At 39.4% G+C, this 18,230-nt stretch overlaps 2 protein-coding genes and 1 long non-coding RNA gene across 4 annotated transcripts; 2 read left to right on the top strand and 1 right to left on the bottom strand.

The window, feature by feature from the left end:
• The first annotated feature begins 1,250 nt into the window (after nt 1–1,250).
• LOC101897613 (recQ-like DNA helicase Blm) lies at nt 1,251–8,942 on the top strand. Of its 2 annotated transcripts, none has more exons than XM_059123313.1 (9): nt 1,251–1,558; nt 1,781–2,547; nt 2,607–3,710; nt 4,392–4,925; nt 4,987–5,809; nt 5,877–6,073; nt 7,411–7,501; nt 7,569–8,594; nt 8,725–8,942. In XM_059123313.1, the coding sequence occupies exons 1-9, from the start codon at nt 1,450–1,452 to the stop codon at nt 8,769–8,771; spliced, it is 4,698 nt and encodes a 1,565-aa protein (XP_058979296.1). In that variant the 5' UTR covers nt 1,251–1,449; the 3' UTR covers nt 8,772–8,942. The 2 variants fall into 2 exon arrangements, with proteins under 2 accessions (XP_058979296.1, XP_011290415.2); XM_011292113.3 differs by having other exon boundaries at nt 1,252–1,558; nt 1,778–2,547.
• LOC131802757 (uncharacterized) lies at nt 8,633–9,146 on the bottom strand. Its single transcript, XR_009342369.1, has 2 exons — nt 8,904–9,146; nt 8,633–8,795 (listed from the first exon to the last, which is right to left on the bottom strand). It is a non-coding gene; the product is annotated as an uncharacterized LOC131802757 (long non-coding RNA).
• Nucleotides 9,147–9,358: 212 nt separating this feature from the next.
• LOC101893966 (zinc finger protein 423) lies at nt 9,359–16,678 on the top strand. The gene is made up of 2 exons (XM_005178267.4): nt 9,359–10,970; nt 13,621–16,678. The coding sequence occupies exons 1-2, from the start codon at nt 9,753–9,755 to the stop codon at nt 16,381–16,383; spliced, it is 3,981 nt and encodes a 1,326-aa protein (XP_005178324.2). The 5' UTR covers nt 9,359–9,752; the 3' UTR covers nt 16,384–16,678.
• Nucleotides 16,679–18,230: the final 1,552 nt, after the last annotated feature.

Raw genomic sequence — 18,230 nt, 5'->3', positions numbered from 1 at the left:
CACACAGGAACAGAGAGAATGTTTCCTTAAGATGAAGGGTTAAATAATCTCTCCTTTTTTATGTTAAGGCTCAAGACAAGATAAATAAAATTAGGGTGCAAGTACATAAAAGGCTTGAAGTCAAGGCTAGGTATATTAATGTCAAGTTATAATGGATAATGACGGCAGGATTTTAGTGCGGCTCTGTACTCCCTTTATGAAATGTTACAAAATATGCCTAGCCATGACTTCAAGCTTCTTATGTACTTGCAGCTTTAGTCTTTCTTAAATATGGGACATGCAACTTTTTTATGTTCCCAGGAACGCCGAAAACAATCTATTATTTTTTTAAATATGCCACTCGTCATATAAGATAACCTCATTTCAAACAATAACATCCAGCTCTGTATTTTTCTGTAATTTAGCTTATCAAATTAAACGTCATTGAATAAAGATTCCCATCTCCGATTTGTGTACATACAATGGATTTATAATAAACATTTTGATAATGCGGTGTTGTCAAATGTATAAATTTGAAAAAAAATGCAAACATATGATTGCATGACTTTACCTCCTTAGTTTTACTATGATTTTACCGTGCAACTGATATTTAAGCTTAAAACCATCGATCGATAGTCGACTTGGTGTCCCTTGGTTTTGGGCTTTTAGCGCGTCCTTGATTGATTAATAAATTCAATAAATTCAGAAAAATCGTATCGTTTCAATAGTTATTATTTATTAATACTGTCTATTATTAGTTAAAAAGGAAAGGACGATGAACCTCAAAGAGGACACAAACAACATAAGTGTTAGCTATCGCATTGCAATATAGTAATCTGTGATATTAGTTATTAAGGTTTTGTGTTGTTGAACTTGACGAAATACTTCATGTAAACTTAATCCAATTTTATTACGTATCCCCTGAAGATGTCAACAAACATTGACGAAACGTCGGGAAAAATGAAATAAAGAGGAATTTTTATTTACAAAACTTAGGTCTATAAGCTTAATAGAACCCAAATCAATAAACCTACCTGGACCAAGAAAATTAATAATCAAAAATATGTTCTGTTTGCAGAACCTGTAAGAATCTATAACTTTTTAAGCGAACACTAATAATCACATTCAGTTATCAATAAAACAACTGGTATCAACATATCGATATCAATTCATCACACCCCATTCGTAAACAAAACATTCATTTGTTTTTCGCAAATTTTTATTACCCATTCTCTTTCAATTCGCTCTTTCACATTCCTTGGAACGCATTTAATTTTGGTAGTAAAAAAGAGCGCGCGGGCTTGGTCAGATGCTGGATGTCATCCAGTCAGTGGGGAATTGTTCATTGGTTCCATGTTCGACAGAATAAAGAAGAATTTGCAGGAAATATCCGAAACAGTGTGTACATATTAACAAATAGATTGTGCTCCTTTCTAAGCAACCATTGAAATTCAAACACATATTATCAAGATGTCTCGTAAACTATCATCATCGCAAAGAGCACCAAGCGGAGGCATGGGCTCCAAAAGTAAACAAACTTCGTTGAGCTCATTTCTTGGCTGTTCGCAAAAGAAGAAAGGTAAGCAAATCAATGGCAACATGAAGATCTGCAGTTTGGGTTCATATCATTGCATGCCAGTGTTTATGGCTTCCTTCTAAAACTTGAAGACTGAAAATTCTTGAGAGGAAAGTGTATGATTGGTCTGGGAAAGTAATGAAGCCATTGTCCTCCATCCCAAACTTGATTTTCATGAAAATATTTCAGGTTTAATAATATTTCCTTGATTTTATATTTCAGAAGAAATCGTCACCAAACCTAAATTCACAAGGCAAATAAATCCCATTTATATTGATTCAGCCTCCGATGAAGATGACATTGATACCGATGATGCAAATTCCAAAACCAGCGAATCACAGAAAAGTAGTAAAGAAAATCAAAATCTTAACAGCAGTAAAACCACAAGTGCTCTCATCAAGAAATATTTATTTGAAGACGATACCAAATCGCCGTTGGCCCCAGCAAAAATAAAAAAGGTAATTTCCAAAAGTCCCGATAAACCTGTTTCCAGCCGAACTACTCTCAATAGTCCATCGCCAATGAAGATTAATTTCGATGATATTGAATCAACATATCAAAATGCCATGAAAAGTCTTAATGACACGGTAGAAAAGGTCAGCAAGGAACGTTGTAAATATTCGCTGACACCAGATAAGAAGATCGGCAAGTCGGTGGCATTGACTGACAACGATGTGACGCCAAAAAGAGAGTTAAATGCCTCCACCGATAGTTTTGATGATTTGGTGAATATGACCTATAAACCCAATGTGAAAAAGGAGCCATTCGCCAAAGAAACTGAAAAAGAAATAAAAAAGGAGACTAGTTTGGAAAGCGGAAAGGAAACTGGTACATGTAAAATTGCAAAAGAATCTCAGGAGGAAGTCAAGTGTGAAAAGCCTGAAGATAAAAAACCACGAAAATCAGATGTTAGTGTGGTCTTTGAAAATGGCCTTAACTCCTATCTGTGTGACCTTACCCAGAGCCATCATTTTAAGACCAATGTGAATGAGGTAAGTTAATTGGAAGTAGAGTTCATAGGTAACAATTTCATGTCGATCTTCTTTTGCAGGATAACATCCATGTCTTGAAAGCCAGTTTGGCCTTTTTCAAAACCACCTACAACGAATTAATGGAAAAGTATTGCAATATTGTGGATCAAATCCCAGTTGATTATTTCAATGGCATAGGGGGCTTTGAAACGGGTACCTTTCTGAAATTGAAAATAATGAGACAAAAATTCAAGGCCAAAAACAAATTGCTGCAAAATACTTTGGAGAAACGTGAACAGAAAGAATCAATGGAACTGGAGAAAGATGTGGCTAAGGCTGGACCTAGTACAAAGAATAATAATATGGGAGGAAAATTCAACATAGATCAGCTGGAGGAGGAAGAGCGACAAATGAAGGCCGAACAGAAACAAGAAAACGCCAGAAATAAGAATCTCTTTAATGGTGAACCAAATGACTTCGATGATATTGATGCCCTGGAGGAGGAGGAAAGACAAATGAAAATGGAACAAAAACAAATGAATGACAGCAGAATAACTTTGCAACAGCAAAAACCACAACAACCGTCTGTTAAAAGCCGTCTTCCGCCCATCAATTTTGAATCTGAACCCGATTTCGATGTGGACGCCATGGAAGAGGAAGAACGACAAATGCAAGCTGAACAGGCAATAATATGCAATGGCGCTCCAGATGATGACGAAGATTTACTACCACAACCGTCCACTGCCCCTAAATCACGGCCATTAACTAATTCCAAGGAATTCCAAGGTCAAAGGCAAAGAATTATCAATGATTTGTGCGACGATGATGATGATGGCACTGACTATGAAGACTCACAGGCCAAATATTTACAGGAAACCATTATGCTAGACGATTGTGATGATAGTGTAAATAATAAAACCAGTGTGTCCACAGTGACCGTTGATGATGATGGTGTTGATGATGATGCGGACGATTGTGAATTGGATGATTTGTTGAATGACATTAGGGAACAAGATGCCGAGCTAAAGGGAAGACGTTCGGAATACAATCAATATGCTTATGGTGAAATAGAAAATTTCAAGGGTCGAGTTCGTGAACCATCGCCGACCAGGCGCATTACATTTCCGGCTACAACCAATGATCTGGGGAATTCTGTGGTGGAATTAGATGAAGATGGTTTTGAGGTGAGGATTAACATTTATGATTTTTTTATAAGAAGACCTGGCAGGTCTTCATATTTAAGGAGGTCTTCATTGTAGGAGGCTAGAAGATCTGCTCGGGAGAGGCCATCTGACCTTCTCAGAGAAGTCCTACTGGCCTTCTATGAGGAGACCTTCTGGCCATCTATGAGAAGACCTTCTAGCCTTCTATGAGAAGACCTTATGGCCCTCTCAGAGAAGACCTTCTGGCCTTCTATGAGAAGACCTTATGGCCCTCTCAAGGAAGACCTTCTGGGCCTTCTCAGGGAAGACCTTCTGGCCTTCTCAGAGAAGACCTTCTGGCCTTCTGAGAGAGGTCCTACTGTCCTTCTATGAGGAGGCCTACTGGCCTTATATGAGAAGACCTTCTGGCCATCTATGAGAAGACCTTCTAGCCTTTTATGAGAATACCTACTGGTCTTCTATGAGAAGACCTGCTGTCCTTCTCTGAGAAGACCTTCTATTAGAAGACATTCTGGCTTTCTCAGAGAAGACCTTCTGGTCTTCTTTGAGAAAACCTTCTGGTCTTCTTTTAGAAGACCTTCTGGCCTTCTTTGAGAAGACCTTCTGGCCTTCTCTGAGAAGACCTTCTAGCCTTCTATAAGAAGACCATCTGGTCTATGAAAATTAAGTTATGAAAAAATCATGATCTTATTTCTTTTTCAGACCTATGATCCGGAGAAATTTGAACTGATTCATTCTCAAGCTGCCGCCGCCCTCAATAGCTCTAAACGTTATAGTGGCTCTACATCGACCATCCTCATTGATGATGCGGATACGCCCACAACAAGTAGTCGAGCCTCGATGCTAATGGATGCAATGAAAACGCCCACATCATCAAATCGATTGGATAAACGACCCAATCTTACGGCTTCGGCACAGAAGGTGGCCGGGAATTTTCATTCTAATGTACAAAATGATGGCATCACTGGGGAATTTGATGGCAGTAATTATCCTCATTCAAAGCGGCTTTTTGAGGCGCTGCGTATCAACTTTGGTCTGAAGAGTTTTCGCACAAATCAGCTGCAAGTTATTAATGCCGCCCTGTTGGGTCATGATTGTTTTGTGTTGATGCCCACCGGTGGTGGCAAATCGCTGTGCTATCAACTGCCTGCCATCTTGACCGAGGGTGTGACCATTGTCATTAGCCCGCTGAAGTCTTTGATTTGTGATCAAGTCAACAAAATGGCCTCCTTGGATGTAAGTTAGAGTGTAATTTATGAACGAAACAGAATTAATTGTAAATGGCTTCTGTTTCCAGATATATGCCAAAAGCTTTTCCGGTGATCAGTCGTTGACGGAACAACGGGCAATATACTGTGACTTGGAAACCTCACCGCCACGCATCAAGATACTCTACGTTACACCTGAGAAAATTTCCAGCTCTGCCAAATTCCAAGACCTGCTCGACAGTCTGTATGCCAAAAATAACATTGCGCGTTTTGTGATAGACGAAGCCCATTGTGTGTCGCAGTGGGGTCATGATTTTCGTCCTGACTACAAACGCCTGGGTATTTTGAGAAAACGTTTCCCCAAGGTGCCCACCATGGCGTTGACAGCCACTGCCACACCACGTGTAAGAATGGATATTTTAAAACAACTCAACTTACCCAAACCCAAATGGTTTCTGTCGAGTTTCAATCGCAGTAATCTCAAGTATACGGTATTGCCGAAAAAAGGTTCCTCAACGCTGGAGGATATGAAAAATTTCATACAGGCACGACCCTCCAGTCATAGTGGCATCATCTATTGCCTGTCGCGCAAAGAATGTGATGAGGTAGCCCAGGCTATGTGTAGATCGGGTATTAAGGCATGTTCCTATCATGCGGGCCTGTCGGACAGCGTGCGTGAGACCAGACAAAAAGATTGGATAACAAATAAATATCGTGTCATATGTGCCACCATTGCCTTTGGCATGGGCATTGATAAACCGGATGTGAGATTTGTTTTGCACTATTCACTGCCCAAATCGATAGAAGGTTATTATCAAGAAGCCGGTAGAGCTGGTCGTGACGGGGAACTGGCCCATTGTATTTTGTATTATAACTATGGCGATATGATGCGCTATCGTAAAATGATGGACAGTAAGTTCTGGCTTGTTTTTGTTGCTTGTGGTGGGGATTTTAATAATAATTTCCTTCTCTTTTCCAGTGGACAAATCCATGGCAATAACCATCAAAAATATCCACATTGAAAATTTAAATCGCATTGTTGGCTATTGTGAAAATGTTGCCGATTGTCGTCGAGCCCAACAGCTGGATTATTTTGGTGAACATTTCACGCGAGATGAATGTTTAAAGAATCGTTCGACAGCGTGTGATAATTGCCTAAAACAACAACAGTATTCGGTAAGCTAAAAAGTAGAAGGATAAGTAAAAAAGTTCGGCCAATCGCTCTACCAAATTTGAAACAATCCCGGTGAATAATATTGCTAAAATCATCAAAATACCGAAAATACGGAGGTACCATTATATTATATTATATATCAACACGTGGACCTGCTTAGACAATTTTCTGTCATAGGCTGTTGTATCCATTACCAACTTCAAATACCAAATTTGAAACAATTCCGGTTAATAATGTCGCTAAAATCATCAAAATACCGAATATCGGAAGGTGGCGTTGTATGGGGGTTATACGAAGACGTGGGCCTTTACAGACATTTTTCTGTCTTAGGCTAGGGTACCCATTACGAACTTCAAATACCAAATTTGAAACATTTCCGGTGAATAATATTGTTAAAATCATCAAAATACCGAAAATACGGAGGTACCATTATATTATATTATATTATATATCAACACGTGGACCTGCACAGACAATTTTCTGTCATATGCTGTGGTATCTGTTACGAACTTCATATAACAAATTTGAAACAATTCCGGTAGATAATGTCGCAAAAATCATCAAAATACCGAATATAGAGAGTTACCATTATATGGGGCCTATACAAAACGTGGACCTGAACAATTTTCTGTCATAGCTGTGGTATCCATTACGAACTTCGAATACGAAATTTGATACATTACCGGTGAATAATGTCGCTAAAATCATCAAAATACCGAATATCGGGAGGTACCGTTATATGAAGGCTATACGAAGACGTGGACTAGCACAGACAATTTTCTGTCATAAGCTGTGGAATCCATTACGAACTTCAACTACCAAATTTAAAACATTTCCGGTGAATAATGTCGCTTAAATCCGCAAAATACCGAAAATACGGAGATACCATTATATGGGGGCTATACCAAAACGTGGACCTACATGGCCTATTTTCAAGGCCAAAAGTCCTGCAGACATAATATACATTTGAGTAAAATTTTATCAAACTACTTCATTTCTTTCGGAAGCTAGAGTGATTTCCACAGACGGGCAGACCCTAAATCGTCATAGAATTTTATGCTGACCAAGAATATATACTCTGTGGGGTCTAAAATATATATTTCGAGGTGTTACAAACGGCATGACAAACTTAATGTACCCTCCGTACGATGGTGGAGGGTATAAAAATCAAACTGAAAAGAAGCCAAAAAGGCGGTTTCGAATTAAAAACATTGGGATATTATTGTCAAATGCCGGTGTTAATTGAGAGGCTGGGCGGAAATTTTTTGGCTTTCATTTTAATCCAGTTAGTCCCCATTAGATTTTGCTCTAATGATTTTCTTCTCTCCTTATTTTTTAGCTAATAAATCCCTTGGAATATTGTCGAAAAGTCGCCCATTGTATCAAGGAGCTGTGTAGCGGTCGATCACGATTTACGCTTCTGCATATTGGTAGGAAAATAATAATAACAATAAGAAAAAAATAACAAAATTATTTGATAACTTTATACATTTCCAGCGGATGTCCTCAAGGGTTCGAATATTAAAAAGATCGTTGAATTCAAACACAACAAGACCCGACATCACGGCATACTCAAAGAGTGGGACAAGGCCGATATTCAGCGGCTATTGCGCATTATGGTTGTACAGGAATACTTGCGTGAAGATTTGATATTTGCCAATGATATACCACAGGCGTATATCTATTTGGGTCCCAGGATAGAGAAATTAATGAAGGAGAGTATTAAAATGGAATTCGCGCTGACAAGGAAACAGGGTCGTGGCCAAGTGTCAACGTCTGCCTCAACCAGCAATGCCAATGACTTGGCCAAATCATCTGGAACAGCGAACTCAAAGAGCAATGAACTGCTCACCGATATATATCATCGTTGTTATTCCGATCTCTTGGATTTGTGTCGTACAATTGCGGCGCAGCGTAATGTCACCATGGCCAGTATTATGAATATTCAAGCCATCAAGGCAATGGCTGAACAATTGCCTGAAACCGAAGCGGAAATGTGTTCCATACCGCATGTAACCAAGGCCAATTTCGATAAATATGGTGCCAAGCTATTGGAAATTACGCGAAATTATGCGGCGGAAAAATTGTGTGTTTTTATGGATTTGGAGGAGATGCAACCGGAGAAGGCAACTTCTAGTGGTGTAGGTGCAGGCGGCGGTGGTGGTGGATTTATAAATGATTCCGATGAGGGCGATGATAGCGATGGTTGTGATGAGAATGAGGGAGATTGGAGTCGGGCAGCCGCATCACAAGGCAGTGCAAACAGTGGGAGTGGTGGTCGTTATCGTGGCGGTAAACGAAAACGCAGTTGGCGTTCCAAAGGTGGCAGTGCCAAAAAATCACGTGGAGGTTCTTCCTCAAGTTGGGGAGGCGCAGCTGCTGCAGCTTCTGTGAGTCCATCCCGGAAATATGGCAGTAAAAAAGTTTTTGGTTCTCCATCGACGAGAGGAAAACGTAGCTCAAGGGGTCGGGGTTCGGCATCGTCTCGTGGTGGTGGTGGCACCTGGATTGCAAAGAAAACAGGTAATTATAAAGAAATATACGCGAATTTCGATAATGGCTATTTGATCAGGGTCTGATGACCCTTTCGGATTTTCTAAAGTTCCTTTCATATTTATTAATTTTTTTTTCATTTCAAATCTATTATTTTCAGGTTCAAGCGGTGGTTTTCAAATGATGCCTATACCATCATCTAAATAGTTGATATTTTCCGTTCCGTTTATCCTTTGTTTAAAAAATAAAAAATACATTTGTTAATTTAAGTTATTTTTTTTTTTACAAAAAGTTACGTTTTTTATTGTTAAGAGAATACAAATAAAATGCATTTGATACCTATGGAGATTTTGTAATAAAATAATTGTAAAAATTCAACTCCTAGCCCTTTCATAGACTAATGAATTTATAGACAACGAAAAGTTAGATTTGATTTTTTATGCATGTGGCTCTCAGCAGCTCAATCTACTCGACTTCGAAAAAACATTTTAACGTTTTTCAAGAATTAAACTTGATTTTTTCCCGTATTTTTCGATGTCATCACGTAATTTTCACATATCTTTTAAAATGGAACAATTTTTAAATGACAAATATCCTACAGTTTATGATATTTTTTAACATTTTAGAATTGAGTGATTTCAATATTTTCACTCAAACCCCAGCAACGATATGAACGACATCTGCCGATCTGAATTTTTCGTTGTCTATGCATTCATTAATCTATGCCCAACTCTTCTAGGTTGGCAATACTGTTGGCTTTTGGCAAGTCGCAATATAGGCTCATACAGTTCGATGAAAAGTCGTTTGGACGAAAGTCGATCTACATTACCCTAAGCCAAGCCACCACAAACATTTTTGATTTCGGCATCTGCATTCAATTTTCGCAAGTTAGATACATTAAAATCATTTAAAAGAACTATAAAAGTGAAATTACTAATTATTAGTTCAATAATCTTTAGAAAAAATGTAGTAATATTTAAAAGTGGCACAAGAATTTATGTGGAAAAGTGTTGAAGAAAAGAAAAGCAAGCAGACGGCAGAGGCCAGCAAAAAGTATAAAGAAAAGAAGAAGCATAGAGCAGAACAAAAGCAGCAGCAGCATTGAGAAAACCTAAGAATTTGCACAAGAAGAAAAACAGGATTAGGGCCTGCAATTCTTTCTAGTAGCGTTTAGGGAAAGTTTGCAAAATGGATGAATTAGAACCATGGAATATGTTCACAAGCGAACAAGGTGACGATAATGACGGCAATGAAGAAAACGATGATGGTGACGAGAACAATGATGAGAATGGCGAGGGTGAAGAAAACAATGAACCATTCACCATACCCTCACCCGTACAAGATATGCAGGTGAAAGAGGAACCCCCCGAACCGGTGGAGGAGAATTTCGACGATGACAGCCCCTTTGCCTTTCATTCAATATTGCACAGTGATCGAGATACACCACAGCAGCCAGATGAATCTCTGTTCGACTTCTATGCTGATAATTCGAACTCGACCCGCAGGTCTACGCAACAAACAAACAACGAACCACCACCTCCACTCTCGGCAGAGGATGAATACTTTCACAGCCTGGTTCGATATGAAGATGCAATTATTTACATTTGCCCCAGCTGTGGCGATGAGTTTCGATCTCAGGAAACCTGGAAAACCCATTTGAATACAGTACATAGCTTCAACACCCGAGCTGGACTGAATTTCGTTCAGTTGGATAAACTCTATCACGGATGCAGAGAATGTCAAAAACGTATAGCTATGCATAGCATGGAAAACTTGATGAAGCATAAATTCACCCATTTACCCTATCGTGTCTGTAAATGTTTCATTTGCAAGCGAGAATATAAATATCGTCAAGATCTGATGGTCCATTTAAAGATGACACATCGTGATGAACTGATAGCCGTCGCCAAGGAGGAACATAAAAATCGACCTCAACCAAATCAAATGATACGATCCATATTGAACAAACCAACAACGACGGCGGCGCGACCTAATCTTTCCATTGGCCAAGTCAAGGAGAATGCCCTAGATATTTACGACAGTAATTCGGATAATATTGAAGTACGTAACGAGGTATTGGATGAAGACGATCCAGATGGTTCATTGCACCAACCTCCGGCAAAGCGATTTGCTCGAGAATTGCCCACATTTATAGATGATGGTTCAACGAATGGTTCTGGTGGCGGAGTGGGTGCTTCGCAGGAACTAAAATCAAAACTATTAGACGATATCGATGAATCGTTGGAGGAGTATATTCTATTTACATGTCCCCAGTGTAAAACGGAATGTGAAACACGCGAACAGTGGCATCAACACATTGAGGAATCACATGATTTTGCTTCGCGAAAGGGTCTGAATATACGCGATATTAATCAAGGACAAGCCCAGTGTATTGAATGTAATCAGGTAAGTTTGGGTGAGGGGGGAGTGCATTTAAAAATAGAGTCGTTTTTTAGGGTAAAGGCATATTTTAAAAATCTGTCCCAATTCATCAGGTTAAGCTGTGTAAATGCAATCGGATTGTGCTGGGATGTTAAGAAATGACATTCTGTATTGGGATAATATGTAATTAAAGCACTGGAAGGGATGTTAAGAAATGACATTCTGTATTGGGATAATATGTAATTAAAGCACTGGAAGGGATATAAGGGATACAAAAACAAAGGATTATAAACTGATATTGCTCCGAATGTATATATCTCTATCGAACATGTCCAAAAAGAATCAATAGTGCTCTCAATTTTTTTTTTTAATTTACCTTTTTTTGAGAATGGGAAATACAATTTTGACGTTGGAAATATGGGCATATTGTCTCCTGTCTTGGGTAATGAACCTTAACATTTTTTTACAATTATGATAATGCTAATGTGGTGCTAAGTCAACACCCCCATTGACGAGCATAAAAACGACGCCGCTGGGTCCTGTCATTGCTAAAATATGAGTAAGGCCAAACACCTATCTCTCGGAGCTTGTCACATTCTTCCTAGTGATGATCAATATAAAAATATCCGCTAAGCGAGAAATATGAAAATATGACTGATTCTGGTTCCGGTGCAAAGTCAACGTCCCTTTCCACGATTATTACAACGACGTCGCCTTGTCCTGTCCCGTTGATGACATATGAGTAAGACTATCAAGCGGAGATTGCAACCTTCTTTTAAGCGAGGAATATAAAAATACCCACCACACTTTTCCACAAGGCCTGCGGAGGTGTACACACAGCCTAATTTTCAGGTCAAGGAAAAATTCATTTCACAATTTACCCCAAGATTCTTGGGGTCCCATTCGACGGTATGTTCAAGGATTCCGTGCAAGCCACAGCCATCTGCTATAAATTGAAAATTAGGACCATAGTGTTTAAGGCGTAGTCCGACAGCACTTGGGCAAGTAATGAACCGGTTATGATTCCGGTTCATTACTTGCTTGGATGTAAACATAGGAGTTTTCAGAAACTCTCATCAAGAAGCCTATCAGATAGGTCGGAGTAGCATTCATGCTGCTACAGTCATCCATGATGTTACCAATTACAGTATGAATGTCATCCTTGGAGTCTACTGCTCCCGTTCCACCCAAGTTTAAAGGCGTGAAATTGAGCTCCTATATCTTTGAACTTGTATCCTTAGAAGAATAGAAGAACAAAATGTTTCCTCTGAAAAAAATCAAGAAATCTTCTTTAATTGTAATTTTATGAATACCCTCCACCATTTGGAACGAATTTGGAAATTTTCAAATAAATAATAAAATCAGTTAAAATCCTAAAAATACCGAGTATACGACGACGTGGACCTACATAGGCAACTTTTGTCATAGGCCATTACAATATTTAAATGCGAAACTTGAAAATTGAATTCGCTGAATAATGCCGCGTAAATCACCAAACTAACGAAACTAGGGAGATACCATTATATGGGGGCTATACGAAGACGTGGACCTACACAGACAATTTTCTGTCATAGGCTGTAGTATTCATTACGAACTTAAAATACCAAATTTGAAAAAATTCCAGTGAGTAATGTCGCTTAAATCAACAAAATACCGAAAATAGGGAGATACCATTATATGGGGGCTTTACGAAGACGTGGACCTGCACAGACAATTTTCTCTCTTGGGCTATAGTATCCATTACGAACTTCAAATACCAAATTTGAAACAATTCCGTTGAATAATGTCGCTAAAATGATCAAAATACCGAATATCGGGAGGTACCGTTACACGAAGACGTGGACCTGCACAGACAATTTTCTGTCATAGGCTGTAGTATCCATTATGAACTTAATTTGAAATTTGAAACAATTCCGGTGAATAATGTCACAAGGTCCGGAGGTGCCGTTGTATGAGGGCTATGCGAAAGTGTGAACCTGCACGGGGAATTTTCTGTTATAGACTGTAGTATCCATTACGAACTTCAAATACCAAATTTGAAAAATTTTCGGTAAACAATGTCGCTTAAATTACCAAAATACCGAATATCGAGAAGTGCCATTATGTGGGGGCTATAACAAAACGTAGATCTACATGGCCCATTTTCAATACCAAAAGTCCTGCAGGCATAATATACATTTGAGTAAAATTTTATCAACCTACTTCATTTCGTTCGGAAGCTATGTCGATTTCCACAGACGGACGGACTGACGTTAAATCGCCATGGAATTTTGTGCTGATCAAGAATATATATACTTTGTGGGGTCTAAAATGTATATTTCGAGGTGTTACAAACGGAATGACCAACTTAATATACCCTCCATACTATGGTGGAGGGTATAAAAAGAGTCTTAATTAATAAATTCATTGCAAATGCTATTCTCATAGTTGACTGCTCCCAGACCAGAACCCAACAAATGTTGGCCATAGTGTAATCTGTAGACTCAGCATTGAACATTTGTTTCACAGTGGTTTTTAGTAGTCCCAGATCGATTTCCTAAAATATGTTTCACATCAAGTCATCGCTGGAATTTAAAATTCAAAAGTCAGCCGATATCATTTCTAGCTACAAAAATTTAACATCCATTTTTCACTCCTTATTAATGCGATGTCCTTTCAAAATTGTTTCTTCTAGACCATCACCAATAATACCATCAAAAATTTACAATTACACAAATTCACCCATTTGCCGCACAAGAAATGGATGAACTGCAAATTGTGTTTCATCGACTTTGATGTCAGCAAGGATGCAATACGTCATTTGGCCGAAAAACATCATTTGGTATCGGATAAAATCACCAACAACAACAACAACAGAGACGACGAAGATAGTCAAGAACCCTTTGGATTCGGTGCTGATGATTATGATGGCAAAAGATCGTGGGGTAATGGTGGTAGTTTTATGTCGAAATCCGAGGAACGCGACACCTTTGAACAGCATATAAACTATCTCTGTCCACAGTGTGGCAAAGAGTTTACGGATAAGAAGATGTGGCGCAAACACATGGTCGATCAGCACCAGTTGGGCGATTTGGAAACTCTGAATTTTGAAGTGATCAATGAACTACAGCTGAGATGTCGGGAATGCGATAAGATCATTACAAATGCCTATGGCATACAAAATGCCCAGCAACATCGCATCACGCACATGCAGTATAAATCCTTTGCCATTTGTCGTATCTGTCGTAAACAGTACACGGAACGTAAGGGTTTGACCAAACATCTTAGGAATGCCCATGGCATTGGGGTGTCGTCATCGAGAACTATGAACAACTCCTCGCCCATACCGAATTTCGGTAGTCCCAGCACAAAGCCGCCCTTCAAATTAAAGCAGCAGCCCTACAAGGAGATTGTGCGACACAATAACTATACCTATGAAATATGTTTTTTGGATGAGGATGCCGATGATGATTTCGGTGGTGGTGGCGGCAGTGGTGGTGGTGTGGCTGGTGACATGGGTTTTGATGGACGTGGTACTGGTTTTCCTGCAAATAAATCATTTGACACCCATTCTTATAACCGCAGACAGTATCCTTTGCAAAAACCCAATTTGGAGCAAATGTCCCGACATCGTTGTGTAGATTGCGGTTCGATCTTCAAAAATCCCCAAGCTTTACAGCATCACATCAAGACGGAACATGATTTTGTGGTGGAAGACAAGTCAAACGATGCCGCCGGCGATGATTTGCTAACACCCAGCAGCCGTGATCCGCCGGTTATGGTCGATGCCAGCTTGGAGGAATCAAACGTGGAGTGCAATTTCATCTATATCTGTCCGGAATGTGGCATTGAATTTAGAATGAGACATTTATGGCGTCGCCACATTAATTCCGAACACAATTTCGATAAACGTGAATCTCTCGGCTTCCGTATGCTTGATAAGATGCGCTTCCAGTGCAGGACATGCAATGAAGTTGTGCAGAGTTCCAAGCTGAAGGGTTTGCAGGATCACAAGTTTCGGCATTGTCCCCATAGGCAGTATCTGAAGTGTCTGCTGTGTGGTCAGGCCTATAATCACAAGCCGAACATGATTAGCCATTTGCGCCAGCGCCACAATATTATGGAGGCGGAGCCGGCCCAGCACTCAAAAATGGCCGCCGATGCCAGAAAACAAATGCACAGCAATAGCTTCAATGCACCCAGACCATATGTGGGCAGCGGCAGCAGCAGTGGTGGCGGTGGTGCTAGCAACAAATCCTTTGATGTCACCAGTTCCGATCGCCCCTCAGGCCTCAAGACGGTGGAAGATGTTATTTCCTACCACAATGCTGTCGATCACGAGAGTATTTTCTATCACTGCCCCTCGTGCACCCAGACCTTTGATTCGCATGTCTTCTGGCGCAAACACATTGTGGATGAGCACAATTTGAACAGCCGACAGGGTTTGAATTTCCGCCAGTTGGACGATCACCATTACATCTGTTTGCAGTGCTACAAACGGGTAACTGTCACCCACACCAAGGGAGCCATTGGCCAATTGCAATCGCACAAGTTCCGTCATTTGCCCTATAAGTCATTCCATTGCACCGTGTGCAAGGGTGAATTTGTACGCAAGCAAATGTTCTTCAAACATTTGGATAAAATCACAAATAAATGCGCTGGCCTGCAATCGGCTGAGCTAAGAGATGAGAAAAACGAATCGCAGTTCGATGACGATGTATTGATGGGTGAAACATCAGCTGGTCCATCTTCAAAGAATGTCTGGCCGACAAGGGCTTCAATGCCCGGCGGCGGCGGAGGCGGCATCACAGCACCGCTCACCGAAAGCACGGCCGACAATCAAGGTTGCTTCACCCTGAGCTGCCCCCAATGCGGTGTGGAATTCGAATCCACGCGCAGCTGGCGTGAACACATCAACATTGAACATAACCTCAATTGTAGAGGAGTTTTGAATTTCAAGAAGATCAGTTCAAAACTGCATTTATGTCTGGAATGTAACGAACATGTCAATGGCAGTAAGTTGAGGGATTTGCAGGTGCACAGATTCAAGCATTTGCCGTTTGGAGCATACCTGCACTGTCGCTTCTGTTCGATGAGCTATTTCCATATTAGCAACATGCAGGAGCATTTGAAGAACAAACATCCACAAATGGTACAAAAAATGCGCGTGGTGGATCCCACATGTGATGTGGAAGATGAAGATGATAGTCATCAGTTTGCCGGTGGCGATGAGGAGGAGGAGAATGACGATGATGGAGGACAACAGGCCGAAACAAATCCCGATGCAGAGGATAATGTGGCGGAAGTCGGCGATGAGGATGACGAAGAAGACGAGTATGATGCTGATGCTCCATGTCCCGAAAATATGCTCGATATTGATTTATTAGAGGCCGAGGCGGAAATCGAAGAGGTGGATCCCGACAATGTAGAGGCAGATGATCAATATCTTTTGGGTTGAAATGCGAAGAGATTTTTGGTTTTTTTGCTAAACTTTCCCGAAGAAAATTATTACATAAAAGAATACGTAATTATATAAAAGAATTAGTTATATGCCAAGAAAAAAAGTAAACAATTTCAGAATTCTCTACTCTCTCTCTCATTCATTCAAATTTCTCTTAAATTATTTACCCTCATTGTTTTCGATCTAATTAGTATTATTATTATTTATTATTATTTGTTTTGACAATTCTCCTTTCGAACTCTTATCCTCCTCTTACCCATAAAGTTCCGTGTAAGAAGAACTAGCCTCTTTTTATTAGAAAGAAAGGAGGCTAGCGAACAATAGACCACTTTTCTCCCGATTTAGTATTAAAATTTGCAATCACAAAATTGTATATTTTTCAAAATATTATCGTCTTATACTCAATTCCTCGAACCATCATGATAATTTTTCTTCCGTAATCTCATATACATATAATATAGATTTTGAACACCCTTCGCTGCTATTTTTAAGAATATATTTTTTTAAGTTAGTCACCCATTAACAACATGCCCCCAAATTCCATTAAGCAAAAAAGAAAAAGTAATTGTTTTAAACAAAGCAAACGATGAGCAACAACCAGAAGAAGACATTTAGAGTAATATTATGAAAAAAAAAAAACAAACCTACTAACAATTCCACTCTACCCACAACCGGAAAGAAATTCATAAAAAAATATATAATAAAGTTTCGATTGTAAAGTGTATTCAAATTAACCCCTGTTTTTAGTTTTGTAATGGATATCAATGGAAACTAGTAAAAAGGAAGGTAAGTTCGGGTCGGAAGGAACTTTTAATGCCCTCCACCTTTTGGAAGGAACTAAAAAGCGTTTAAAACGAATAAAAACAAGTAAAAAATTATTAAGTTCGGCCGGGCCGAAATTTCAATACCCTCACCCTTAGAATAAAGGAAACATTAGAACCCATTATGATCCACCAATACCAATTTTTAGACATATTTATGGGAAAATGTGGTAAAAATCATCAAAAATACCGAATAAAGGGAGGTACCGCTATATGGGCCTTAACAAAGAGTGGACAATGTTTCGCCACCGGAGTTAGAACACATTATAACCAACAAATACCAATTTTTAGATAATTCCGTGAAAAAAATGTGGCAAAAATCATCTAAATACCAAATATCGGGAGGTAGCATAATAGGGGGGCTATACCAAATCCTGGACCTATACATACAATGTTTTACCACCGAAGCTAGAACCCATTATGACCAACAAATACCAATTTTTAGACAAATTCGTGACAAAAATGAAGCAAAAATCATGCAAATACCGTATATCGGGAGGTACCATTATAGGGGGCAATACCAAAGCCTGGACCTACACATACAATCTTTCGCCACCGTAGTTAGAACCCATTATGACCTATAATTACAATTACTAATTTTTAGATAAATCCGTCAAGAAATGTGACAAAAATCATCCAAATACCGAATATTGGGAGATAACGTTATATGGGGGCTATACCAAAGCATGTACTTATACATACAACGTTTCGCCACACGAACTAGGACCCATTTTGACCCACAAATACCAATTTTCAGATAAATCCGTGAAAAAATGTGGCAAAAATCATCAAAATACCGAATATTGGGAGGTACCGTTATATGGGGACTGTACCAAAACGTGGACCGATATATCTCATTTTCAATACCAACTATCCTAGATACAATACAATTTGTTCTGCTAAAATTTGGCGCTCTACGTCAAATAATCGTGATTTCAACAGACGATCATGATGATCATGAATATATATACTTCATGGAGTCTACGACGAATATTTAGGGGTGCTAAATTCTCCTTTTCAATG

Source organism: Musca domestica, unplaced genomic scaffold, assembly GCF_030504385.1.
Source record: "Musca domestica strain aabys unplaced genomic scaffold, Musca_domestica.polishedcontigs.V.1.1 24, whole genome shotgun sequence".
Taxonomy (NCBI): domain Eukaryota; kingdom Metazoa; phylum Arthropoda; class Insecta; order Diptera; family Muscidae; genus Musca; species Musca domestica.
The sequence above is the reverse complement of the archived record's forward strand: the minus strand, read 5'-3'. Positions and strand labels throughout refer to the sequence as shown.

Excerpts from the sequence above, each read along its gene's own strand:
- LOC101897613 (XM_011292113.3), top strand. The coding sequence starts at position 1,450 with ATGTCTCGTAAACTATCATCATCGCAAAGAGCACCAAGCGGAGGCATG. Across the intron at positions 3,711-4,391 it reads TAGATGAAGATGGTTTTGAG|ACCTATGATCCGGAGAAATT; the intron begins GTGAGGATTAAC and ends TTTCTTTTTCAG. Across the intron at positions 7,502-7,568 it reads ATTTACGCTTCTGCATATTG|CGGATGTCCTCAAGGGTTCG; the intron begins GTAGGAAAATAA and ends ATACATTTCCAG.
- LOC101893966 (XM_005178267.4), top strand. The coding sequence starts at position 9,753 with ATGGATGAATTAGAACCATGGAATATGTTCACAAGCGAACAAGGTGAC. Across the intron at positions 10,971-13,620 it reads AGTGTATTGAATGTAATCAG|ACCATCACCAATAATACCAT; the intron begins GTAAGTTTGGGT and ends TGTTTCTTCTAG.